Genomic DNA, 26,999 nt, shown 5'->3' on the forward strand with positions numbered 1-26,999 from the left:
TTGTCCCCAGAACAGACTACTCAGGCTGTCTCTTCTACGTGATCCTCCCTCCCTCCTTTCCTCCCTTCCCCCCTCCCTATCCTCCACTCTCTTTCTTTCTCCTATCCCTCCTTGTCTTCTTCCCTCCCTCCCTCCTCTCCTGTCAGGGTCTCATTACACAGTTCAGGCTGGCTTGGAACTCACATTCCTCCTGCCTCAGCCTATCTACTGAGAGGCCAGCACATCATGTCTTTTTTGTTTTTTGTTTTTTAAATAATTACTTCCAAAAGCCATTGATATCCTCTGAAATCTTAGGAGTGAGCATGGACGACCGTCATCTGGCAGTGGACACTGCAAAGAGTTTCCTACTTTCCTAGAGTTTTAATTTGTTTTAATGGGACTAGCCTGGAGCACTCCCAGCATGTGGGGGAGATGCTTGTGCTGACAGATTCCCCCTCTTACCCCCGACACCCCTCAGGACTGCAAGGCCCACCAAAGCCAGAGGCAAGCCAGGTACAGCCCTGGTTCGGATGAAACCTGTGACCCTCACCCTGGGCAGCTGCGGGGTGGGAGGAGAAGCAGCACAGGGTTCGAGCCTTCTCCCCTGGCCCCGGAAGGACGGAGGACCAGGGTGCTTGGGGATGCTTGGAGCTCAGCCCCTCTGGGAGTAGGCCTGGCCAGTTCTCTTGGGTTTCTCAGCTCATAGATACATCTCCTGAGAGCAATGTCCATCAGAGAGAGATGAGCCCTATCTGCCTCTGCAGGCTGCTTCCCAGGAGGCCATGTTCATGTTCAAGGTGGTGGTTAGGGGGTGATGATGTTGCCACGGTGTCGCTGCGCAGGGCCCTTGATGCCCACTGCCCTGGGCCCCTGAGGACGATGCTTCGCCTGGCCTCCAGGTCATTCACATACCTCTGCACCCTCTGCTACTTGGGGTTCCTGAAGACCTTCTGGCCTTTTTAGGAGAAGAAGATCAGGTTTTTCACCTGAAGTCATTTCACTCTATGGCAGTCTAAGAAGACCAGCGGCTTGTCCTCGCCCCTAGCAAGTTCCTGACAGATGTGGGGTGTTTGTGTGCTCTGGATTTTAGTGTTGGGCGAGGACAAGAATGATAGTGGGGGAAGGAATGGCTGGCTTCTTCAAGGATCTTCTTACCAAACAGAGGAGGCCTAGGCCTGCCTTTGGACCATGCTATACCCAAAGAAAGACACGCAGGGTCTCTGTCCACAGTGGGGAATGGAAAATGCTACAAAACTCCTCCCTCTACCCTTCCCCAAGGCAGGTGTGATAGTTCATGCCTGGAATCCCAGCTCTCCAGAGGCTGCGGTAGGAGGATCATAAGTTTAAGGTCCAGTCCAGGTGAGAGATGGACTCAAAAATGAGAGAATGAATGAATAAATAAATAAATAAATACATACACTAATAAGGAAGGCAGAATGAATGAATGATTGAAAGATAAATAAAATAGAGAATGAAGAAAGACCTTACCTGAGGCCTAAAGGGCGCTACCACCAGTTCGGATTTGACTCATGAAAGTGACTATCAAGGATCCAGAGCAGGTGGGTTGCCCCCTTTCGATCAGCTCTGCTTGGGGGGAGGGCACTCTTGCCCGGTCATGAGTCTAGGACTGGCTGTGCCAGTTGGGGGAAATTCATAATAAGTGCTAACCTGCCATTTTCACTGTGTGCCAGTGTTGGCAAAGTGCATCCACACCGCGAGTTTAGAGGCTTGGTTTCCTGTGTGGCTTGGAGTCAGTCACCTTCGGAGCCCCAATGGCCCTTGGCAAAGTCAGCACGATCCTATCTCCCCTCTCTGCCTGCTGACCTGCTTTTCTTTTGAGATAGGTTCTCCCTAGCCAGCCCAGGCTGGCCTCCGACTCCCGATCCCCTTGCCTCCCTAAGTGCTGGGATTACAGGACTGCCCCACCATGCCTGCCTTTTCTCTTAGATAATTGACAGTGCTCTACCCCTGAAGAGTGCCATGTGCATATTTGATGCTCCATAGATGAGTGGTGAGTCTAATTTTCATTTTACTGGTGAGGGAACCAAGGTTCAGAGATGCCCAGAGCCTTCCACAGGGATACACAGAGCCAGTTCAAGTCTACATGGACCCTGCCAGGCCTGTGGATCCCTGGGACCGAAACTGACATCACCCTAGCCTGGAGCAGACACTCCCATTGGCCTGATGGTAGCTGACCACTCAGCTCTCAGGACTTTTCTTGGAAATAAAGGACATGCAGCAGATGGAGGGAATGACCATCATGTCTGGAATGAGACAGAAAAGCTGTGTCTTTCCCTGAGCTACCTTATGCTCTGGGTTGAGACAAGGAGCTCAAACACCCCCAGTCCCTTCCCTGGCCACCACTCATTGCTCCCTCCACACCCCATTCTCCACTCTCCCCTGTGCTCTCGAAACCATGTCCTTCCACCAGCCCTTGGCTGGGGCTGAAGGCTTGCCTGCAGGTGTGATGCTGTGTTTGCAGAGTGTCAGGAGGAGAAGGAGCCCCCCGCCCAATGTCCTGGAGAGTAGGCACTGTAGCTCAAGGGCTCAAAGCTGGGGTGAAGGAGTGAAGGGGTTCAGGGCTGCTGCTTGCAGAGCCCCCCAGCCTCCCCCTCTGTGCTGTTTATAGGGGCAGCTGGGGAAAAACACAGGCTGGTCAGCTCCTCCCTCCTAGTCCAGGCTTCCTTGAAAATCCCTCTGAGGCTTCTGTAGTCAAGAAAGGGGAAGGCATGGCCTGCCAGCAGCATCCAGGGTAACTGTGTACAAGAAAGAGCAAGTGGTGAGACCAGCGCTCTGCTCAGGCGGAGGGCAAATGCTCTGTATGAGTAGGCAGAGGCTGGCCGGGATCCTAGTACTTATTCTTCCTGGGGTCCTGAGTGTCAGTCACTCTGCTGAACCTCAGATTTTCAAGTCACTGCAGTAAGTAGAATCATCCTTATCTCCATCCATCCATCCACCCATCATTCATCTATCCATCCATCCACCTTCCTATCTTCCCACTTATCCATCCACCAAACTTTTACTTTTTTTGTGCCAGTACCGGGGTTTGAGCTGAGGGCCTGAGGGCTGTTCTTTAATGCTTTTTGCTCATGCTTGGTACTCTTATCACTCAAATCACAGTTTTACTTCTGGACTTTTAATCTTTGAGACAGGATCCCACTTATGCAGCTCAGATTGGCCTGGAACTGGCAATCCTCCTGTCTTAGCCTTTTGAGTGCTAGGATTACAGGTACGTACCACCATGCCTGGCTGGTTCAGCATTGTAGCCCAGGCTTTGTTCTCAGTCTTCCAGTCCTCATGACCTTGAGATGCAAATTGGAGTGCTTGCTTAGCATTCTTACCTGATCCTGTTACTATCCTCCCATTTACTCAGAGAGAAAACTGAGTCTCAGACATGTCAATGGCTTGTCTGAGACCCTTAAGCCACGATGGAGCAGGTTGGCCCCATCTCTTCCTGGGAAGAGCTAGTGCCCTAATCCTGGGTGGGCACATTCTGCTGGGTGGTGTCTGTTCCATTTCCTAGGTTGCCCTCCAATCCATCTCTTCTTACCCTCGTTGCCACTCTGATCACCCACCTTGCTTTGGGTCCTTCTTGGTTCCTGCCCTGACTTCCTAATTTGATGTGGAGAGATTATCTGGGATTCAAAGTAGAGGGGAGATTGCAGGAAGGTGTTAGGAGAGTGGATAGGGCTTCAGTGGGGGGTATAGGGTATTCAAGAAGGCAGATGGAAGGAGTCATGGCTACCTGTGACAGATTCTCTCCTTTCGACTAACCTCTGTATCTGTCTGTCATCTCTCTCACAACACACACACACACACACACACACACACACACACACACACACACACACACACACACACAGTGTCCCAGATACATAAGCACAGGGTTAGACCTGGGATCCAATACCAAGTACAGAAATACTCTCCCTTGATTGATCAGACCTGGGGTGCTCAGACACATGGAAGGAACAGAGGGCGTCCAATGCTGGGCAGGGAGTCTCTTGTGTATTTCACCTTGCTTTTCTTGGAAGGGAGGAGGTTCAGGAAGCTGTTCTCTTAGCAATGTGGAGAGGGACAGATACATGGGACAGGACTGGCTCCTGTTACGGGGAGCACAGTGAGCCATTGTGGGGATGGACTTCTGTCCATGTATTCCAAGCCCCATCCTGCAAGGGGTGTGGCCTTAGGTGGCAGCAGAAGGTGACAGGCGGCAATCGTCGAGTGTCTTGCCCTTTGATTTCTGGATGAGAAGACGTCTCAGAGCTCAATTGGTACAGGAATAGTTGGCAGCGATGTCGGTGAACACGGTGGCATTGCCCCCTAGCCTGCTTAGCCAGGATGGTCAAGAGGAGCAGCCACAGCCCAAAGGGGTTCTGGGGATCCGTTCATAAGTTTCAGTATCATTTCCCAGCACTTCCACAAGTAGATATCAAGAGGTCAAGCTCTGGCCAAGTGCTGTCATGCATGTCTGTAATCCCAGCTACTTGGGAGGTGAAGGTAGGAAGATCAAGGATGAGATCTAGATGAAAAGTACAAGACTTTATTCAAAAAGTAACTAAAGCACAATGGACTAAAGTGTGGCTTTGTAGAAGATTTGACCAGCAAGTGTGTGGCCTTGAGTTTGAACCCAAATACTTCCAAAGACAAATAACATTGAGAAAACAAGAAGGTCAAGCTCAAGAGTGACAGAATGAAGACATCGATGGTGGGCAAAGCCACTGCCATCCAGACAGATCTGACCACCTTGGATGCTAATGGGAGTCCAGCCATAGGAGACAAGCAAGCTCTTCTTGACAAGCAATTCAGATCTTACATGAAACAACCTGGCTGTCATCCTTGGGCTTCTGGGATCCAATATGGACTCATTAAAAAAATCAATTCTCTAATAGCTGAGGTGTCTATTAGCATAAAAGCCAACACACAGGAATGACATCACAACATGATAAAGTCTGGGGAGGGGGAGGGGCAGAGGCAGTTAATTCCGGACTCAGATCCTGGCTCTGGGGAGTGAAGATAAAACTTCTTTCTTGGAGGTGTTGAGGAAAGACTGGCCCACTGCATGTCATGCTCCTGCCCCTGTGTCTGTGTGCAGTAACTTAACATCACAGTTCTACCAAGAATTTCCAGATACAAAGGGCTCCTCGGGTCAGAGAGGGACAAAAAGGGGGCCCCATGTGGGAAAGGGGTCATGGAATTTCAGACCAAGGAAAGAACACGGACACAGGGAGAGAGATCTGGTGACCAGGGGCAGGAGACTAAGTGTCTAGGAGGTGTTGGAGGAGGTAAGATAGGGAGCATGAAAAAAGTCTATCTACTGCCTATCAGTTTCCCATGCTTCTTGCTCCAAGTGCAAACAGCATATTGTTCCTTAAATCTCTTCCAAATTTAAGCCAGTGCTGATGGCTCTTGTCTATCATCCTAGGTATTTAGGAGGCTGAGAGCTATAGATCACTGCTTGAAGGCATCTCAGGCAGAAAAGCCCATGAGACTCTTATCTCCAATCAACCACCAAAAAAAGCCAAAAGTAGAGCTATTGTTCCAGTGATAAAGTACTAGCCTTGAGCAGGGACAGTGCCCAGGACCTGAGTTCAAACCCCAGGACCAGCATGTATACACACACACACACACACACACACACACACACACACACACACACACACTTCCAAGTTCAAGAATACCAATGTCAGTGATTGGCAAATACCCTGGCTTTGCAGACAGGTATGGTGGAGCTCATGGTCTGTTGATAAATGTTTAACAGGCTTCGTGGGGAGAGAGACTATGGTTGGTGGTGCCTGCCAATGTCCATGGCGTGAGTACTTCCACCATGGTTTCCACCTAACTGGCACTGTGAGCTGGCTTTGTCCTATCACTAGGTAGGGCCCAGGAGAAGTCATAGGGGACACATGGTACCAGAAGGCACATGAACGGACAAGAACTGTCTTGAAAGGAAGACTCAAACAGCCAGGCATGCTAGTTAGTGCATGCTTGTAATCCAGCACTCAGAGGGCCAAAGCAGGAGGATTCTGAGTTCAACATCAGCCTGGTCTATATGGAGACCAGGTCCCATGAAAAGGAGGTGAAGTGGGGGAGGATTAGGCGGGTACAGGAGGCCTGGAAGTATGAGCATAAATGTCTTCTGGTTGACCTGTGCCGGGGAACCCAAGTCTTAAGAAGACAAGGAATCCCAGGATCCAAAGGAGCAGGAAACCTCAGCTACTCAGTTTTTCTCTCTTTCTTGACATCCAGGCTCATCCTTCTCCTTGTTGAAATAGCTCCTGCTTGGAGGCCAAGGTAGGACCAGGCTCTGCGCACCCACAAAATCTAGTGGCTGGGAAACTCACTCAAGGGAGAAGTGAAAGGATTTTTCTTCCTGAAGGACATGGACAGCTAGACATCCTCCCCATGGCTGGGGCCACCCCGCTTCTGGGCTTTCTAAGAACACCTCAAGTCTGCATCTGATGACAGACAAATGATGCCCATTTTCTCTCTCCATGAACTTATGTAATCATTTGGAATTACTGGGAATCTTCTACATCCTGAGTCCTGAGAGAATGTGTGTCAGGGAAGCCCAGCACCAATGGGAGCTGCTGGAACTAGCCTTGCAGGACTTTGATCTTAGCAGGGAAATGTATTCCTTCATATATGGGACCAGTGCCATTTGCTTGCTGAGCTACTGGGCCGTTCAAAGGAGACAGTCAGAGAGAGGGAGAGAGCTGGGGAGAGGGGGAGGGAAGGGAGAGAGCTGGCGAGAGGGAGGGGGAAGGGAGAGGAGATAGGGGAGGCAGTAGGAGAGGGAGGGAGAGGAAGAGAAGGATAGAGGAGGGAGAAGGAGAGGGAGAGGGAGAAGGGGAGGGGGAGGGAGAGAGGAGGAAGAGATGGAGGGTGAGAGGGAGTAGGAAAGGGAGAGAGGAGAGAGGGAGAGGGAGAAGAGAGAAAGAGAGGGAGACAGAAGGGGGAGAGGAAGGAAAAGGAAGGGAGAAAGAGCAACAGCATAAGAGAGTGAGAGTGAGAGAGAAAAAGATTTTTCCTGCCCCCTGTGCAAGAAATGAGAATTAAAGGCTCAACTAATATCTAATATCTCCACTGGTAATATCCTTGTCTCATTTTCGTCAATCCAGGAATAGGAACAGAAGCTGGGTCTCCTGAGCCGGTCAGGCGGGTAGAGATTAACTGTAGTTTGCATAAATTACAGTCAGTGTTGCAGACCACCCAGGAAATGCACCCCGCATAGGCTCCGGAAGCTCCGCGCACAGGCTCATGGGAAATGTAGTCTCCCAGCCCCTTCCAGGCTCCTTTTGCGCATGCGTCCTCCCGCCATCTTCGCCAGGAAATCCGTGTGTTCTCTGTGTTTGTTGTCTGGAGGCTGTGGTGTCTGAAGTCTGTGGTGCCCGCTGCGAGCGAGGTTCTTTGTGCCTGAAGGTTGGTGCCGGGCGGAGAAGAGAGGGAGCCCTGCAGGGGGTGGGGAGTGGGGCGTCTCTGTAGAGTGGGACGCGTGTCCCAAGACTTGACGGGAGCAGAAATGTGGGTGTGTTGGGGTTCGGTGGAACCTGGGCTGCGGGCCGGGGTGGGCAGCGGTGGTGCCAGGCCCCGCGGTGCCAGCTCCGGGCAAAGAAGAACTGAGGGCTTTGCTTTCATTGATATTCTTATTGGAATATGGTGTGCTTCCGGGAGGCCCTGTGTGCGCAAAGGCTGGTGCAGTAGATGGGATGGACGAGTCCAAGATGGCCAAAGAGGGTAAGGGTGTGTGGGCCTGCTGACCACGGGGGCCTGGAGGTGTGTGGTGTGAGTTGTAGCCCTGCCAAAGAAGGATCTGGTGTGACTAGCCCAGACTGCTTTGTGTCGGTGTGTCCCTGTGCGTGTGCGCATGAGCTCTGGGGCTTGCACTCTGGGCCTGGGAGCTGTCACTCAGCTTTTTTTTTTTTTTTTTCCTTTTCTTCCTTTCTTTGCTTCCTTTCCCTTTCCCTTTTCCTTCCCTTCTTTTTTTCTTTTTTGCCTAAGGCTAGCGCTTTACTTCTTCTTCTTCTTTTTTTTTTTTTTTTTTTTTTTTGCCAGTCCTGGGCCTTGGACTCAGGGCCTGAGCACTGTCCCTGGCTTCTTTTTGCTCAAGTCTAGCACTCTGCCACCTGAGCCACAGCGCCCCTTCTGGCCGTTTTCCATATATGTGGTGCTGGGGAATCGAACTGAGAGCTTCATGTGTAGGAGGCAAGCACTCTTGCCATTAGGCCATATTCCCAGCCGAGCGCTTTACTTCTTGAGCCACAGCTCCACTTCCATCTTTTTTGCTGGTTAATTGGAAATAAGAATCTTACAGATTTTCCTGCCCAGGCTGGCTTTGAACCATGAATCTAAGATCTTAGCTTTCTGAGTAGATGAGATTACAGGCAGGAGCCACTGGCTTCCGTCCTACACTGAGTCTTCTTATGTGGTGGTTGTAGGATTTCTTAATGTCTCTGAAGCAAGTGGAGGGTCTGGGTCCTCTTTCACTTCATAACCTGCTGAGCACTGTTGGTTTGAGAAGTTTATAAAATAATTAAGTTTATATAATGCAGAAGTTCATAAAATACTTAGTTTCCAGGGACCGAGAGTTCTTTGATAGTCCTCCTGCTTTTTTGGATATAATAAGTGTTACAGGGTTTGGAAGAAGCTCACTTGAAACAAAGAAACCTCCTAAATATCCTTCTGGCTTGAAAGCTCTCAATAGCATCGATGCACAGAGGCAGAAGACTCTAGTAAGAGGAAGATCCTTACTTTGAGTAGTCCAAGTGTAGTATGGAGGTCACATCTGGCCAGAGCCATCATTGGCCACATGGTGAGTTGTACTGTCTGGCAACTTGTCTTGATGGGCATGCCTGAATTCCTAGAGGAAACAAAGTTCCACCCCCAGGTTATGGGTGTTTTGGAATCCCTGAAAACAGAGGTGGGCACCTGGTCTATAGGTCACTGAACCTGTCAGTCAAATGCCTGGGACTGGGAGCTTCCTGTTACCCTGCCCCCTGACCTGACCCTAGTAGGGTCTGGCCAGCTCAGGCTCCATTATGCCATGCCATGTGTCTCTGTCTTCAGTCCTGTGTCCTGTGTCCTGTCTTGTCTTTAGTCACCATGGTGTCCCAAGTCAGCTCTCCATTGCAGCTAAATTGGTTTGTTGGTATTGTTTTTGGTTTTTCTTCCCTCTCTGGCCTGTTTCCTGATAGTGTTAAGGGTATTTGTGGGCTGCAGGCCTTTATAACAACTGGCTGCTTGTAGACTGCTAATGCTCTAATAAAGCTGCCAAGATTTGATCCTTTAAAATGTGGCTTCTTGGATCATTTACTATGTAACGCAGGCAGTTATTGATCCTACTGTCTAGAGTGAACTCCCATCCAACCTTAAAATTTTTCTTTACCATAATATTGTTACTTAGTAACAAATAGATGCTCAACTAATTTAGATGTAAATTTTATGTTTAGTCTCTTCCAATTAATAGAATTGTGTATGCTCCTTTTACTGTGGTCTAGCCTGTACCTGCAGGTAAGAGACAAGTTTTTGGTGTTTTTGTTTTCTTGTAGCTTCCATGTAGAGATCCCTTGTACAGTGGAATCTGGCTGTGTGGACCCCCTTCCCATCAAGCCTTCATTTTCCTTATCATCCATATGTGACACCACAGCCCTCCACAAAGGTCTTTATGCACAATGAAAATGAAGACATCAGTGGTAAGTTGTTTGCTTACTTTGCTTCAGCTTGTTTTCCATTCTGTTTTATAAGCTTTGTGAGAGTGCATTAATCAAAATGAGAATGTACAAAAATCAAAATAAAAAAGTTCAATAGTGGCTGGGTGCCTGTGGCTCACATCTGTAATCCTAGTGACTCAGGACACTGAAATCTAAGGGTCATGGTTTGAAGCCAGCCCATACAGGAAAGTTTGTGAGGCTTTTATCTCCAAATAACTACCGGAAAACTGGAAGTGGTGCTGTGGATCAAAGTGGTAGAGTGCTAGCCTTGAGCAAAGAGCTCAGGGGCTCTGAGTTCAAGCCCCACAACCGACAAAAACAAAAACCAAAAAAATTGGATATCAGGGAAATTGACAAGAAAAGGTGACATTGTTTGGATACCTAATAAGCATCTAAGTTGAATGTCTTTTCTGATCTTTCTTGTTATATATGACTTGAACCAAACCTGAGTGGAGAACATGCCAAATTCACACAGATGTGAGACCTAAAGTAGTTCTCTCTGGGCAGATAAGTGATATAGTAGAGAGTGCTTCTCTGCCATCTTGGAAATAAACCAGCATACTGCAGTGGTAATAGATACCTAGTGCTGTAACAGTCAATTAGAAGGATTTCCTTGAGTTGATAAAATAGTGTAGTCCCACACATCTTTTGGAAGTCTCCACTGATTCATGGGTGAAACCTGGAATCTGCCATGGATCTTTAACTCCACATGTCTTTCATCTTGATTGAATGTGTAGCTTGTAAAATAGACTGTTAGAAATTCTATTTTTAGTGTTCATTTGTACTTTTAACCTATTTTTTACTGTTACCTTGGGTCAGGGTGTGTGTATGTGTGTGTGTGTGTGTGTGTGTGTGTGAATATTGAGATTTGAATTCAGGATGTCATGCTTGTTTTAGCTTGCTCACAGCTGTTCCTCTGTCACTGGGCCACACCCCCGGCCTGTCCTTTTCCTGGTCATTTTGTAAGTGGAGGCTCATGAACTTTTCTGCCATAGCTGCCTTCGAACTATGATTTCCAGATCTCAGCCTCCTGAGTAGCTAGCATTATAAGTGTGAGCCACCAGTGCTTGGCCTTGGGTCAGTTTTTTTTGAAACTGATAAAATTTTTGATTGAATCAGAAAGTTAAATTGTAGTAAAATTTAAGTACTGTTTCCTAGTTTTTCCGTTTTCTGCCATATTTGGAAGATCACTGTTGGCATTTCTGACATTACCTTGCTGAGGGTTTCTTCATATTTTCTTGAACTTTGCTACCCTTTTTCTCTGTACTAGGTTTTGTATCTTATTTTACATTTGTCCTACCCTGCAGTTCTTTTTGCGCCTTCTCCCTCACCCTTTGGATCAGAGGTTCAGCTCCTTTTTATGTCAGGGCACCTCAGGCTCCACAAAGCCAAAATGAAAACCAAATCCTCCATTCATTTCTGTCATGTGGTATTACTACCAACTAGCCCTGACACAGACCACCAAAAGGAGCTTTATTCCCTGGATTTCTTTCTCAGGCTAATGTCATAACATCATTCCTGATGCCTTTGTGTCCTTGTTGTACGTAGAGTGGTTATAAATGGGCAAAACCTGTTGTTACTCAAAAGCAAGTACTTCCCCTTCAGACCTGGGAAATGTCACTGTTGAACACCTTATGTCATGAGGTTTTATCCCATCTGGCCTTGCTCCTTGCCAGCAGGTATGTTGTCAACCTTAGGAGTCAGTGGGAGGAAGCATTCACTAGTTATTGGGATAAATCTGAAGAAGTCAGGAATTCCATACAGAAATAACAAAAACTGAGAGCATTGATTTCAATAATTTATACCTTTTGTGTATACATATATTTGTCGATGATTCTGTTATATGTGCTAATATAAAATTGAATTTGAGCCCAATAATGACTACATGTGTTTTTAAACTCTTAAAACTATTATTATATATAATTCCTTTATTCCCCCCAGTCCTGGGGCTTGAGCTCAGGGCCTAGGCTCCGTCCCTGAGCTTCTTTTTGCTCAAGGCTAGAGTTCTATCACTTGAATCACAGCACCACCTCTAGCCTTTTCTGAGTAGTTTATTGGAGATGAGAGTCTCACAGACTTTTCCTGCCTGCACTGGTTTCAAACTTCGATCTTTAGATCTCAGCTTCCTGAGTAGCTAGAATTACAGGTGTGAGCCATTGCCACTCAGCTTTGATTTTTTTTTTCAGGTAGTCACTTAAAATTTGAGAAAAATGGATTTCTATATTATATCTAATATTATGGTCTAAAACTTTTAAGTGCTGGTGATTGATGCCTGTAATCCTACCTGCTTAGAAGGCTGATATCTAAGGATAGTGGTTTTAAGCCAGCCTGGGCAGGAATGTATGTGAGACTCTTATCTCCAATTAACCAGCAAAAAATTGGAGGTAGAGTTGTGGCTCTAGTGGTAGAGCATCAGCCTTGAGTGAAAAAGCTAAGGGACAACACCCAGGCCTTAGTACTGGCACAAAACAAAAGAAAATGCCAACAGGAAGTTGCATCTGGAGGAGAATTTCCTGGGAGGAACACAACATAATTTTCTTGGCATGATAAAAGTAGATAAAAGCAGTAAATGTTTTCATGGGCTTTTTTGTCAGGACTGTACAGTTAGTATTTCATATACATATATGTATCACTCATATGTTTTATATGACATAATCTTCAATGTATGTTCATCTTCACCAGTACTAAATAATTGTATAAATGAATAAAATGAGATCGGGAGTGAGTAGAAATAGAGAAGAAATAAAAATAAGTTAAGCATGGTAGCTCATGTATGTAATACCAGAACTTGGGATGATTGTGAGTTCAAGGCCAGGGTCGGGTACATAGCAAAACCTTATCTCCCTCCCTCTCCCCCCAAATATCCCGCTTGATTATTTGATGATGAATCTGAGACACAGATGTGTTATACTACTCATTAAAAAATTTCATGTAGTGCAGCACTTGTATGAAAGTACAAATTGGTTGACACCGTTCTTAAGCTCTTGATTACATTTGGTGGTGAAGGTACGGGAATGGTATTGGGGTGCCCTTAGGAAGGCTCAGTTTTATTTATTGGTTACATGTGTATTTACTTTGTAATAATTTGCGATGCCTTAAAGTTTAAAATACCTGTTTATGCAAAAATTCGAATTCAGCATCTCAGAATCACAGCCACATTTTGGTCTTGCTTTAACATGAGGCATGTTTCCTCAGCAGAGAGATTTTAGTATTCAGAGGTATTGCTTCATATCCTTGGGTCACCCTTCATATCCTTGGGTCATCCCCTAGGTCTTTCCATTTTATTTATTTATTTATTTTTCTTTTTCTTTTTTGCCAGTCCTGGGCCTTGGACTCAGGGCCTGAGCACTGTCCCTGGCTTCTTTTTGCTCAAGGCTAGCACTCTACCACTTGAGCCACAGCGCCACTTCTGGCCATTTTCTGTATATGTGGTGCTGGGGAATTGAACCCAGGGCCTCATGTATACGAGGCAAGCACTCTTGCCACTAGGCCATATCCCCAGCCCGGTCTTTCCATTTTAATCTTCACTTGTAAGTCATTTTTTTAAAATTTCCAATAGTGTACCCCTCCTCTCCTAATCCTTCCCCTGTACAGTGTTCCCTGGTCTGAGTGTGCTCTCATGAGTTGTGGAACTGACTGCTGCAGGTGGGTTCTTGCAGAGGGCTAATTAACAGCTTACGCACTTGTGCTTGGATGGACAGCTCCCAATGGGCTATGTGACCAGCAGAGTGATGCTGCTGTCGTGGTAGAATGCTGAGTCCTAGTGAGATGTTCTGTCATCCAGAAGCATGTTCTAGAAGGGGTTTGTTCATCCCTGATTGCTGGCATGTCCACTTTGACCTCCTTACCATGAGGCAAGCACCTTTTTTGGAGTATCCCTTGTCATGATGTGCTCCCTCACTGTAGGCCCGGAATAAGAGATCCAGTTGAATGGGAACCTCCCTAATTGTGGGCTACAAGCACAGCTTTTTATGATGGGAAGGGAAATGTGGCCAACACAGTGGGTAAATATGACAGGCCACAGTTAGGAGCAAATACTTTCATTTTTAGAAACTATTGACAGTGAGTTCACCAACAGATGTTGGGTTAAAGCAGCAGTTTTTGTTTGGTTTTCAGTCCTGGCTCTGAACACTGTAGTTCCAGAGAGCTCTTAATAACCACGAGAGCCCAGGTCCCTCAGGACTCTGATTCCTTGGCTTGTTCCAAGTGGGGCTTTTAGGGAACCGTTCGCATAAGTTGCAGCAGGAGAGGCATCTTCTCAGCTCATCTACCCTGGTCACTTGCTTTCAGATCAAGGGGTTGTTTCAGGCATAGCAGTTAGATTTAATCTAGGCTAAAGATAATAAATAGCATATAAGTACCAAAAAAGGATTAAAACTTTGCATTGTGCGTGTTCACAAACATGTCATGTGTCACACTTCCTGTTACTTTCCTATATTATTATGCCTAGGTTTTGAAGACACTTGAGGAACAGTCTCCTTAGAATAGCCCTGTGATGAAGAGTAGCAATGGGAGGCAAACCTAGAGAGAACCCTGCTTCTGTGGCACAAACATCACTCAAGTGTCTGGCAGCTCTACAGAAACAGGGTTGTCCTGAGGCTTCTGAGCTTTGGTGTGACAGGCTGCCCTCTCAGTGACAGAGGGCCTTTGGATAAACTCCTTGGTTTAGAACAGTCAGAGACACCTCATCTGTAAGAGAAGACAAGATGATACTGATTTCAAGTTCCTAGGCCTTCCCTGTACATCTTGTCTTATAGAATGGAAAAACCAGAGGCTGGCTTGGATCTTGCTGACCATGTAAAGTGTGTCCAATTGAAAGTGTGACTGTGCCAGTGTGCCACCTTAAATGCATCTGACTTTTCCAAGTCTGCCTTCTCCCTAAGAATCAGCCCTTGGTCCTTGCTGGAGGGTGACTCCGTAGGGAAGAGAACCAAAGTGCTCCAGTGAACAGCCACACTCCCCCAGAACCAGAGCTGCCCAGTTGGGCAGAACACAGGCCTGGAAGAGCCCCGCAGAAAGAATTAGCAGCGAGCCCAACCTAATGTGGGCTCAACCCTAAAATGATAAGTTCAGTCATGAATTAATAAGTACTGTTAAATATACCCAGTTCAGAAGGATTTGATGACATGTTGATTTCATAGGACTTGACAAGCAGCAGCAGCATGTTCTAGGAACTGATTTCTTTCTCCCTGCGTTAATGTTAAGTGTTGTCTTAGATGATTTTGAGTTATACAGCAATGCAAGGAGACATGAACATCTTCAAAGGAAGTATTTCAGTAGGTAGAAAGCACCACATGCAAGATTTGCATGTCAGAGGTTAGGCAAAAAATGAACTGGCTTTTGTAGGGAGGAGCAAAGAAAAGTAGAGAGGAGGTAGGCAGAGGGAAGGGTGGAGGAAGATGGTAAATCCAGATCCCCGGGGGTGGAGGTTTGGCTCACTTGGCAGAGCACCAGTCAGTGAGTAAAAGCATCAGGTACCAAGACTGATTTCCTGGTCTCAGACTTAAAACAAAAAGAAAAGAAACTCCAGATCTCAGAACATGAGAAAGCCAGCCAGCTCTTGGGGAGAGTCAGAAATGATGGCTGTAGTCATGCTGAGGAGGGGCTTAGAGGAAAGAGAAACTGAAGCCAAGTGTGTTTATCAGGGCTTTTGTTCTTACTCCTAAAGAGAATTGTTTGGAAATTGTTTATAGCTCAAATTTGGCTATGCAGTTAGTGTCTCGCTTTGTTAAAGGTGAAAAACAGCCTTAATCATCACAGCCTTAGTGCAGTGTCTTCTTGTCAGGAAGCTGCTTAGAACACACCGTGGTACTTCTCACCTAGAAGCGCCAACAGTTTTATGTTAATAAGACTGTAAAATATGCACTTACAGAAGAGTACATTGATTTCCTAGAATCACAAAGAATGTGCCAGAAAAGAGCAGCTACACAGACTTGTTTTCCAAAATGACTGTATCCGTGATATGCAATACAAACATTGGACTACATAGACAGCTTGAACTTTACATGAAACATCTGGGGGGTGGATTGACATGAGGATTTATTTATGGCTTACTATATTTGGCACCGATGTAGTGCAATGTTGATGCACAGTGTGTGTTCCTTTGTTGGTGCCCACTTTTTACATTTCCTATTTCCTATAGATCTGTGTCGGGGGCACTCCCCTGACCTGCGGGAGAGATGGGGAAGGCACGCCCCGGCTCTTCCGCCCTGACTGACAGCTCATGCCTCCCCTTACAGTCCCTAGATAGGTGCACACCCCTCCCCTTCCTGCCAATCTTTGACCTGATTGGCTCCTGTGCCCTATTTAGCTGTATGTACTGTATAAACGAGATCTTGCACCGACTTGACTCCCAGACACGTCTGATTGTCCTCTGGTGAGGGAGGGTTGGGTGTGGGTGGTCTGTCGGCCCTTTCCTTTCTTGGCTCGTCTGGTCGGGGCGTGCCTTCCCCATCTCTCCCGCAGGTCAGGGGAGCACGGAGGAGCTAAAAACCCCGACCATTGTGCCCAATGTGGGGCAACAAGGAAGACATTTACCAAAGTGAAACTATCGGTGGGCCAAGCCAAGTGAGTTCTGAGGTAAGGGTATCCCCGAAAAGATGGGGCAATCTCACACTAAGCTTTAGAGGTAGAAGACTGCTTAAAGAAGAAGAGAAGAGCAGGAGGAGGAGAGAGGAGGGGGGTGAAGTGGAGTGGAGTGGAACCAGACGGACTGGAGGAGCAGAGTGAAAAGCTGAACCCGGCCGCCAGGAGGAGTGGTGCAGAGCCCACCAGAGCCGGCTGGAGGAACGAGGTGGAGAGGAGAACCGACCCGGCCTGAGGAGAGGAGAGGAGAGGAGCAGGGACTCAGTGGAAGCGGCTGGCTCTCGGCCACTGCCTCTGTCACACCCAGTGCCGCTGGCCAAGCCCCGGAGTCCGGAAGTCGCCCAGAAGGCCTTCGAGGACGCAGAGTGTCGAGGGCCAGTGAGCAGTATACGTTTTTGCGCCGGGTGCCCAAGTGGGTTCTAGGGCGGACCTGTGCCCTGGCTGCTGGCCGCGAGTGCGTGCAGGGTCATGTGCCCCATGGACCCACACGCCGAGGTGGGCAGCCCCCATGGGACAGCTGCCCTGCGCAGTGGACAGGCGTGAGGCAAAATTAACAGGACTTCTCTTGAGTGTCAATCTCTCCCCCCCAAAAAAAACAAAAAGGGGGAGATGTGGGACATGCCGGGAAGTCAACCAGCTGGCCCCGCTTGTTTCTCAGTCTTGGGGCCACGTGTGGCTAAGATGGCGCCTAACGATGAACCCAGAGGCGGTTCTGTGGGCTGTGACGCTCCGGCTCCTCCACCCTGACTGACAGCTCATGCCTCCCCTTACAGTCCCTAGATAGGTGCACACCCCTCCCCTTCCTGCTGATCTTTGACCTGATTGGCTTCTGTGCCCTATTTAGCTGTATGTACTTCCTCAATAAACGATATCTTGCACTGACTTGACTCCCAGATGTGTCTGATTGTCCTCCGATGAGGGAGGGCTGGGTACGGGTGGTCTGTCGGCCCTTTCCTTTCTTGGCTCGTCTGGTCGGGGCGTGCCTTCCCCATCTCACCCGCAGGTCAGGGGAGCACGGGCGGGGGGGGGGGCGGGGGGAGGCAGGGGCTAAAAACCCCGACAGATCTGTGTCTGGTACTGGTGTGTGGATCTTAGGTCATGCTCTTTGATCAAAAGCATGAGAGACCTGGGCACTGGTGGTTCATGCCTGTAATTCTATTTTCTCAAGAGGTAGAGATTGAGGATTGTGGTTTGAAGCAAGCCCAGGCAGGAAAGTCCATGAGATTCATATCTCCATTTAAACAATGATTCACATTAAACAACGGTTCATTTTTATTTTTATTTCAGAAAACGTTGTCCTTCAAGGATGTGTCCATTAACTTCTCTCCAGAGGAGAGGGAATACCTGAGTCCTGCTCAGTGTACTTTGTATAGGGATGTGATGTTGGAGAACTACAGAAATCTCATCTCCCTAGGTGAGTGTAACTTCTCTATAGAGTCCTTAATTGCTTGTCAACTTTCCTCCTCTGTAGATGTCTGGTGAGTGTCAATGACTTCCAGATTTTTGGTTTTAAGGAAGAAAATTGAGGGGAGGATGGGCGTTGGTGGTATGGACAAGGCAATTATTCTTGCATTTCTTTTTGTGTTAAACCTTGTCCTTTTTGAGGATGTGTGCACCCTTATTTCTGAATGAGCTGGCCTGATGTATTGTGGCCTACATGCTGTAGTCCAGTGTGTCATCTCCAGGTTCCACCCAGCAGCAGTTGCAGGTTGCACGCTTGTCAGGGACTGCTTCTAGAATTCATGTGCCAGCCTGTGCAGTGCTTCTCTCACTAAAGTACAGAACCGATACAGAAGTGGCAGAATGCCACTGGGAGAATGCCGGGCAAGCATCCTCTTCTCTTTTACCACGAGCAAGTCTTGCTATCTCTCAGCTGTACCTTATCACCTTTCTGGAGGAATGGGAAGAGCCTTGGAATCTGAAGAGGCAAGAGGCAGGAGCAGTATACCCAGGTGGGTAGGAGGAAATGAGTCAGAGGACATAGGTGAGAGGCTCCAAGATCACTGAGGAAATCAGCCTTTACAGTGTAGACAGAGGAGCTCTGCTTGGGTGGAAGCTGCCTTTATGTCTCATGCTTTGGGAGGAGGACCTCTTCTGCTCCGTGCTGTTAGTGCTTTAAGTCCCATAGCCTCCTGACACTCCACAGCTATCTCCCAGTACAGCCACAGCAATAGCCTGTGAGAATCTCAGAATGTGAAGATTGCTCATTGCTTAGTGGACTTCAGGAAACCTGCATACACACTTAATGAACTCTCTGGGGAGTCACTATAATACCTTAGTAATGTTATAAAGGCTTTTCCCTGATTATTGTAGGCAGTTATCTCAAAATAGTCTCATCTGAATTCTTTGTCAATAATTAGGGATTTTGGTCGTTGTTTCCTGCCAACACTGAACGGCAGTAGTTTCAAATGCATGCTTTTTCATGGGTTTTATAGTCACAGCTGAACAGGATACTTACCTACAAGGCTCTTACAGCACATGTGTGTATTCATTGTTTGGCAATTCCACACTTTTTAATGTAAATTCCTTCAATTATCAATTGATTATAGTTTTAGTATTATAGTTAGATGGCAAGTTTAATATTGTACACTTTAGGACAGTGTATAGTATAATTAAAGTAGTTATGAGCCATATGTCTGTTTCCAATACAATTATACATGTTTTTGTTTGCTTGTGGAAATATTGCCCCTATTTTTTTGGACCATATTTTCTTCCTTTTTCTTTTTCTCTCCTTTTTTTTTTTTTCCTTTCTAGCACTGGGACTTACACTCAGTACCTTCCTTGCACTCACTTGGCTCTTTTACTGCTGGTTCTCTACCATTTGAACCTTGCCTCCAGTCTGCCATTTTTGCTGGTTAATTGGAGAATAGTGTCTTATGGACTTTCTGCCTGGGCTAGCTTGGAACTACAACCTCAGATCTTAGCTTCCTGAGTAATGGATTACAAGTGTAAACTATTAGTGCCCAGCAATGACTGTATTTTCTTTCTTGATTGGTTCTTCGAACCAATATTTTAAAAATATTCATTCTAAATGAATATTTAGAGAAAGTATCCTCATTTCCTCTATTTATTGATAGTTCTCTTGCTTTAATGAAATACTTTTGTGATTTAAATGTAACAAAATTTTCTGATTAGGTTATCTCGAAGTTTTGTCGTTTCATTTTAATTATGATCAAAATCATGAAACAAAATTACTATTTTGTACTACTCAGAGTTCTATATATTCAAATTGTTATGTAGCATATCCTTGGAGAAGAATTTTCAATATTTAAGAAAGCATCATCGCTCATTTTGGTCTGTCTCTCTCATCATAATTTGTCTATAAGATTTTTCAGGTTCTCTGCTTCTTGATTATTCTCTTGGGCTTGGTTTTCCACTACTGAGATTGAGAAGTTGAAGTGCTCTGATATTCCAGTGTCTATTTCTCTTTGTTCAATTCCTTTTGTGTTCTCTTTGTCTACTTAGAAGTCTGATGTGAGTTGGGCCTATATTGGTATATTTTCTTAGGGAATTGTCCTTCTTAGCATTTTACAGTGGTCTTCCTTTTCTCTTATGAAAGTTTTGGGCAGAAAGTATAGTTTGTCTTAAATGACTGTTGGTCTTTTTTTAGCATTTAAATTTTTAAAAATTAATGTTATTATAAAGGCGGGATTATAGTTATATAAATCAGATGAAGAGTACATTTCTTACTTCTTTTTGGGCGATGTCACTCCTTCCCTAATTTTCTCCTGGTTTTCCCTTTCATCCTCACCTACAAGTTGTGTAGTTCATTTTCAATGTAGTGTCTAGCGAGTACCACTACTGCATTTGTCTTTTGTCCTTTCATTTCTGTGTTCCCCCCACCCCCGTGCTCTCACAAAGAAAGAGAAATGAACAAAAAAGACAAAAAGAAAAGAAAGAAAAACAGCAACAAAGAAACTTTTTCCCATTTCCCAGAGTTCATTTTGATAAATACTATTTTTGGTGATCAGGTGCACAAAGGCAGATTCTCTCCTTTAGTCTCACTGTGGGTGAATGCCTAGATAGAGTCCTGTATAATTTACCAGTTCCTAGTGTGTTTTAGATTTAGCTTCCACATATGAGAGAAAACGTGTCATTTGTTCTCTGAGCTTGGCTTACCTCATTTAACATGACTTATTCTAAGTCCATTGATTTCCCTGCAAATGACAGAATATTATTATTTATAATGGCTGTGTAAAGTTCTATTGTGTGTAGGGACCCCATTGTTTGGATCATCTCATCTATTGAAGGGCATGTGGCGATTGTGAATAGTGCAGCAATGAACATGGATATGCAAGTGTCTTTAAGGTATCCTGGGTAGATGCTCAGGACTGGTATGGCTGAGTCATAGGGAAGATCTATGTTCAGTTTTTTGAGGAACTTCCATACTACTGTCAGAGTGGTTGTATTAGTTTACATTCTCACTGACAGTGCAATAGGGTTCCTTTTTTCCCACATCCCCACCAACATTTGTTGTTGTTTGGATACATGATGTTAACCAGTTTAACTGGGTTGAGATGGAATCTCAATGTTGTTTTGATTTTTATTTCCTTTATGGCCAGGGATGTTGAACATTTCCTTATGTTTCTTTTCCACTCTTACCTCTTCTGAGAAGTCTCTCCTTGACTCCTTTGTCCATTTAGTGATGGGTTAGTAACTTTGGGAGACGTTAATTTCTTGAACTTGTATATTTTTGATATTAGGCCTTTATAGGATGTATTGCTGGCAAAGATATTCTCCCAGTATGTTGGCTGTCTTTCTAGTTTAGTAACTATGTCCTTTGCTGTACAGAAATGTTTTATTTTGATGTAATCCCATTTGTTCTGTCTCTGAGAGATGCTGGACTCTTCAGAAAGTTTCTTCCCATGCCTACCAGTTCTAGTATTTCTCCTGCTCCCTCTTGCAGTAATTCAGTTTTAGGTCTGATATCGAGGTTTTTGATCCAACTTGAGTTGATATTAGTGGATGGTGACAAACAGGGATCCACTTTTAGTTTTCTGCATATGGATACCCAGTTTTCCCAGCATCAGTTATTGAAGAGGCTATTTTTTCCCCCACTGTATATCTTTGGCTCTTTTACCAAATATTATAACTGTAGGTCTGTGGTTTTATTTATGGGTCTTCTATTCTGTTCATTGGTCTTCCTGTCTATTTTTGTGCCAATACCAAGTTGTTTTTGAGTAAAGCTTACTGTTATTTTTAAAATTTCTTTTGCATAGTATAATCATGGCTACTGCCCTCTGTGTGTATTGGATATCATTCTATCCCTCCACTTTCATCCTGTGTATCTTTTGATCTGAACAGAATCTCTGATATACATCAAGCATATTTTTGGGTTATATCAGACTCAGTGTCTTTTGCTAATTTTATGTTTTGAATTTAATACATCTGTATTTAAAGAAATTAGTGGAAATAACTTGTTGCCATTTTAATTTCTTTCTGGATTTTTTTCTCATTTTTCTAGTAGCTTTAATTTGTATGTCTTTGATCTTTATATTGGTCTATGTGATTTCTTTCCCATTGCCTCTATTACAGGTAACTTAAAAAAATCATGACTGTGTGTATTATATTAAAGCACTGTGTGTTTGAAGTGATATTTCAATTATGTTACAAATTCAGCTCCAATCCATGAGTTGGAGATAATCTGGGTTCTAGAATTTTGATGTTTCTTTTCTTCATCTTAATTGAGAATGTCTCAGACATCATTTCTTTTTCATTTTTCCTGCTGCATCATGTATACTTGCCTTTTTTTCCTCCCTAGTTTCAATCTCCTTGTTGAAATTCTTAGTTTCCCGATACCTGTTTTCTGTGGTCTTGTTTAGCTTCTTATCTTTTAAATTGTCAATATGAATTCTATAGATAATTCATAAATATTCTTTCCTCCAAAGTCAACATAGACTGTTTATTATTTTCCTCTCAGTAGGCCCTGCTTTTAAGTTTCTTTGTTCATTAAGAGCCATCCTTCTGTAGAGCAGAAAGTTTAACTCAGTTTTAGAGTACTTCTCTAATATATATAAGGCCCTAAATGTGATATGCAACACCATACAGAAGTTAAAGTTCAAAGCAAAGTGTCATATGATTCAGCAGTCCCATTATATATATATATATATGTATATATGTATATATATACATATATATATAAAACATCTGCTGCCAAAGGATATTATATCATGTTGAATAGAAATATCTACTATCATGTTCAGTGTGGCATTTTTCACAAAGTCCAAGATATAGATTTAATCTTCCTATCAGCAGAGGGAAGAATAAAGAAAATGAGATGTATCCATGTAGCAAGGTACTGTGTAGATATTCTAAAAAAGAAATCTTGTCATTTGATGCAATTAAGGTCTGAATCATGACTGAAATAAGCCAGTCACAGATAGTCAGATAATCTCCTTTCTGTAATTTCTTGAAAATATAGAGAGTAAAACAGTGGTTATCAAAGGTGGTGGTAATTTGGTGGAGAAGATTTAGGGTAATGTTGGCCTACGTCCTAAGAAGTTCAAAATACTGTGTAACATGGTGAGTATATTATAGTGTGTACTTAAGAAATGCTAATAGAATGTATGTAAAGTCTTCTGAGCACAAAAGTTATGTGAAATAACTGTATTTTAAATATCTTTAGTTGTAAAAAGCTGTTGCCATTCAACAAAGTAGCTTATGAATATAATGTATCTTGATCAATGTTGCCCCTTTTATCATTCTCAATCTGCCCCTTTCCTCAATATTCCTAATTTTGTTGGATATCCATTGGATATTATGACTGCATTCTGCCCCCATTTCTGTCTACCCTCCTCCATTTGGTCCCACCTCCCCACATTTTGAGTACCCATTTCCTTGTGTTAACTTAGTTAGACTGTTAAGTTTTCCATTCTAAGGAATTGCACCATTTGAATTCTCCCATGAAGCTACCGTTGCTTGGTTAATTGTATATTTAGATACCACCCCAAGATGTTTAAACTATTTGTTATTAGCTACAGTTAGTTTACCTTTCATGTGTCCTTCAAAACATTTTGTACTAAAGTAGCTACAACTCTACTGCGTGTGCATTAATATAAATTACAATGAAAATAAATAGATTCTAAAAATCAGTATTTGTTCTAGTCTCTGAGTCGATCTCATCCAGGTAGTACTAACGTCAATCTCCTGTGCTAGCCATTATTTGATCCTCTGAGGCCTAAAACCTTTTTGGTGTATGTTTTCTGTGAACTAATGTTTCTATTTTGGAGTTACCCACATTGCTTGTTAGGTTCCTGTAATTTTTTCTTATCCTTTTGACAGTTGGTGATTCTGCCCTCTTTTTGGTACTGTAGTAATTACACACTTCTGTCTCCTCTGACCTGAGCTCTCATCCTAGATGCAACTATAATTGTTACCTTCCATACTGTGTCAGAGGATGCAAAAACCAATCTTTAGAATGTTCTCAAAAATGTGAGAAATATTTGATTTATTCTAATATTTTTGTCTTCTGAAAGAGAGGGGTGGAATGAACAAGGTTTTTCTTCTTTTGCCATGTTTTTTCTCTTAACTGCACAGTGCTGGATTGGGAAGAAGAGCTGTGGTTCACTAAAGTAAACTCTACTTCAGTCTACTACTCTATGCTTTCCTTACCTCTGTGCTCACCTGGGCTGCTGCGAAGTCATCACCATCGTACTTTTGTTAAATGCATATATCCATGTGCAAATAGGGATTTCTTTTTTTTACTGTTCTAGCAGCCTTTCTATCTCATCAATGTCAGACCCATTTAAATATTAAATTTGAAAGTTGTATTTACTTGATTGTAGTGAGATCTTTCTTACTTTGGTTTCTTTCAGCTGTGTCTTCTCAGTGCACAGAACCAGACAGAAAGCACTCATTCCAAAAAGTAATAAAAGGAAGACATGGAAAGCACGGGCTTGGCAATTTAAGGAAAGCATCGGACAATGTGGTCGAATGTACAAGTCAGAAAGTCTGTCACAATAGACAAAACCAGTGTGGGACAACTGCCCGCAACAAAAAAATTTCCATTGCTGTCAGAGACCAAGAACATCTGTTGTCACAGAAAATAACTAATCATTGTAATGAAATCCACAAAAATTTTAGACATGCCTTAAATCCTAGTAAACATCATTATACTCTTTTTCCAAAGAACTTTTACAAATGCATCAAATGTGGGAAAGGCTTTCATCAGTGCTCAAAACTTATTATCTATCAAAGCATCTACAGTCAAGACAAACCTTATTCATGTAAGGGATGTGGACAAGCTTTTCTTGACAACCCAGCCTTTTATCAACTTCAGAGGGCTCCTCCAGGAGATAGACCTCACAAATGCAAGGAATGTGGCAAAGACTTTAACAGCTGTTCAGCCCTTATTCAGCACCAGAGATTTCACACTGGAGAGAAACCTGGCAGGTGTAAAGAATGTGGCAATACCTGTAACTATTCATACCTCTGTCAGCATCAGAGAATTCATACTGGAGAGAAACCCTGCAAATGCAAAGTATGTGGCAAAGTTTTTAACTGTTCTTCCTACTTTAATCAACATCAGAGTATTCCTACTGGAGAAAAACCCTATAAATGTAAAGAGTGTGGCAAAACATTTAGTAAAAAGGCCTTTCTTAGTCAACATCAGAGGATTCATAGTGTTGAGAAACCCTACAAATGCAAAGAATGTGGCAAGGCCTTTAACTGTTCTTCATACCTTACTCAACACCACAGAATTCACACAGGAGAGAAGCCCTACTTATGTCGAGAATGTGGCAAAGCCTTTAGCTGTTCTTCTCACCTTAATAAGCATCAGAGAATTCACACTGGAGAGAAACCTTATATATGTAATGAATGTGGCAAAGCATTCAATCAAAGTTCAATCCTTACTCAACATCAGAAAATTCATACAGGTGAAAAACCCTACAAATGCAAGGAATGTGGCAAATCCTTCAACCATTCTTCATACCGAAATCAACACCAGCGAATTCACACTGGAGAGAAACCCTATCGATGTAAAGAATGTGGCAAAGCCTTTAACTGTTCTTCACACCTTAGTCAACATCAACGAATCCATACTGGAGAGAAGCCATACAAATGTAATGAATGTGGTAAAGCCTTTATCTGTTCCTCACACCTTAATCAACATCAGAGGATTCACACTGGAGAGAAGCCGTACAAATGCAAAGAATGTGGCAAAGCCTTTAATTGTTCTTCCCACCTTAAGCAACACTGGCGAATTCACACTAGAGAGAAACCCTACAAATGCAAAGAATGTGGCAAAGCCTTTAAATGCTCTTCATATCTCAATCAGCACCAGAGAATTCACAATGCAGAGAAACCTTGTAAGGGTAAATGAGGTGGTAGAACATTTAGTCAAAAGTTTAATCCTTAACTTCACAGGATTCATACTGGTGAGAAATAAGGACAAATAATATGCAAAGCCTTTTAACTGTTCTTCACACCTTAATCAACATCAGATACTTAGTACTAGAAAGAACTCCTACAGATGTAATGATTGTGGCAAAGGCCTTAATGACTGCTTATCCTGGTTCAACACTAGTAAATTCATACTGGAGAAACACTCTTGTAGATGCATAGCATGTGACACAGCTTCTCACATTTGCTTAGGCCGTTCTCACTTGAAACCAAAGAGTTTGTATTGGAGAGCCCTACAAATGCCAAGAATGTAGCAAGTCCTTTTTTTCCCCTTTCAGCAAATCTCATTCCTATCCAACATAAAATTCACACTGCATAGAAACTTCATCGAAGGAACCTTGTCCAATATATGCACCTCTGAGGAAGAAAATATTCATGTATACTGGGAAGCACATTCCATGTGTAGAGTACAGCAAAGCCTTTGATCATATCTGCGTATGGAAGTGGGGTTTGAACTCTGGGCCTTGCTCTTACTAGGTGGGTGCACTACCAGTTGAGCAGTGCTCATGCCCCTTCTTTTTTCACATAAGGTCACCTTTACATGTTGCCAGTAGGGACCTCAATCTGCTTATTTCCCCTTCCCACATAGCTAGGATGACAGATGGGTACCATTATGTCAAGCTTCTGTTTTGATCTGCTGAGATGGAATCCTTGCAAACCAGTTGCCCAAACTTGCCTCAAACCAGGAATCTCTCTTTATCCCTTCTTCCTGAGTGGCTGGTGTTACTGGTGTCACTTCAAATCTTAATGGATATAAGGGAATTATAGTTGAAATCCTACTGTAGTTGAATTTGCCAAAACCTTGTCATAATTACATTAGTTGATATGATTGAGAGGCATAAATGATCACAGTCATCAGAACAGTGCAGATAACTCATCTCTGAAAGGAACTTTGATATAAATCCAGGTTTCTGAACAATTTCTGTTAGGAACTGCATGAAGCACAGATCTGACATAGATCATAGGAGAGGAACACGATTACTTCTTGAGGGTTTGTATTTTTTCAGACAATACAGTGGATTTTGATATACTATTTGGATTATTGTTTTAGCAAATAAAAGTGAATAATTAATGTGCTAATATTGTTGTGTATTGAATGCCATGTTACCCTATCATAAACATACCATCCCCCTTGCTTAAAGATTTAGATAACAGTATGCTATTAGGTATTAGTGGAGTGGCTGGCAATCGTTAAGGTATTTCTAGGATAGTCTTCTGTGTACCAATTTTTAAAGTGTATCTAATATGTTTAATACATATTGGAAACTGACAATTACAGAAGCATAGTAAGTCTTGAAGAACTGTTGATAAAATTTAACTTATTTT

At 43.9% G+C, this 26,999-nt stretch overlaps 2 protein-coding genes across 2 annotated transcripts; one reads left to right on the forward strand and one right to left on the reverse strand.

The window, feature by feature from the left end:
- Window positions 1-783: 783 nt before the first annotated feature.
- On the reverse strand, window positions 784-2,238 carry Ccl24 (C-C motif chemokine ligand 24). The gene is given in 3 exon segments (XM_048346817.1): window positions 784-864; window positions 867-965; window positions 2,149-2,238. Coding segments are annotated over 3 exon segments (270 nt in total).
- A 5,054-nt stretch (window positions 2,239-7,292) lies between these two features.
- On the forward strand, window positions 7,293-26,749 carry LOC125339546 (zinc finger protein 883-like). Its single transcript, XM_048330742.1, has 4 exons — window positions 7,293-7,398; window positions 9,525-9,668; window positions 17,559-17,685; window positions 24,086-26,749. The coding sequence occupies exons 2-4, from the start codon at window positions 9,648-9,650 to the stop codon at window positions 25,591-25,593; spliced, it is 1,656 nt and encodes a 551-aa protein (XP_048186699.1). The 5' UTR covers window positions 7,293-7,398; window positions 9,525-9,647; the 3' UTR covers window positions 25,594-26,749.
- Window positions 26,750-26,999: the final 250 nt, after the last annotated feature.

The sequence above is a fragment of the Perognathus longimembris genome, chromosome 1 (assembly GCF_023159225.1).
Source record: "Perognathus longimembris pacificus isolate PPM17 chromosome 1, ASM2315922v1, whole genome shotgun sequence".
In the NCBI taxonomy this organism is placed as follows: domain Eukaryota; kingdom Metazoa; phylum Chordata; class Mammalia; order Rodentia; family Heteromyidae; genus Perognathus; species Perognathus longimembris.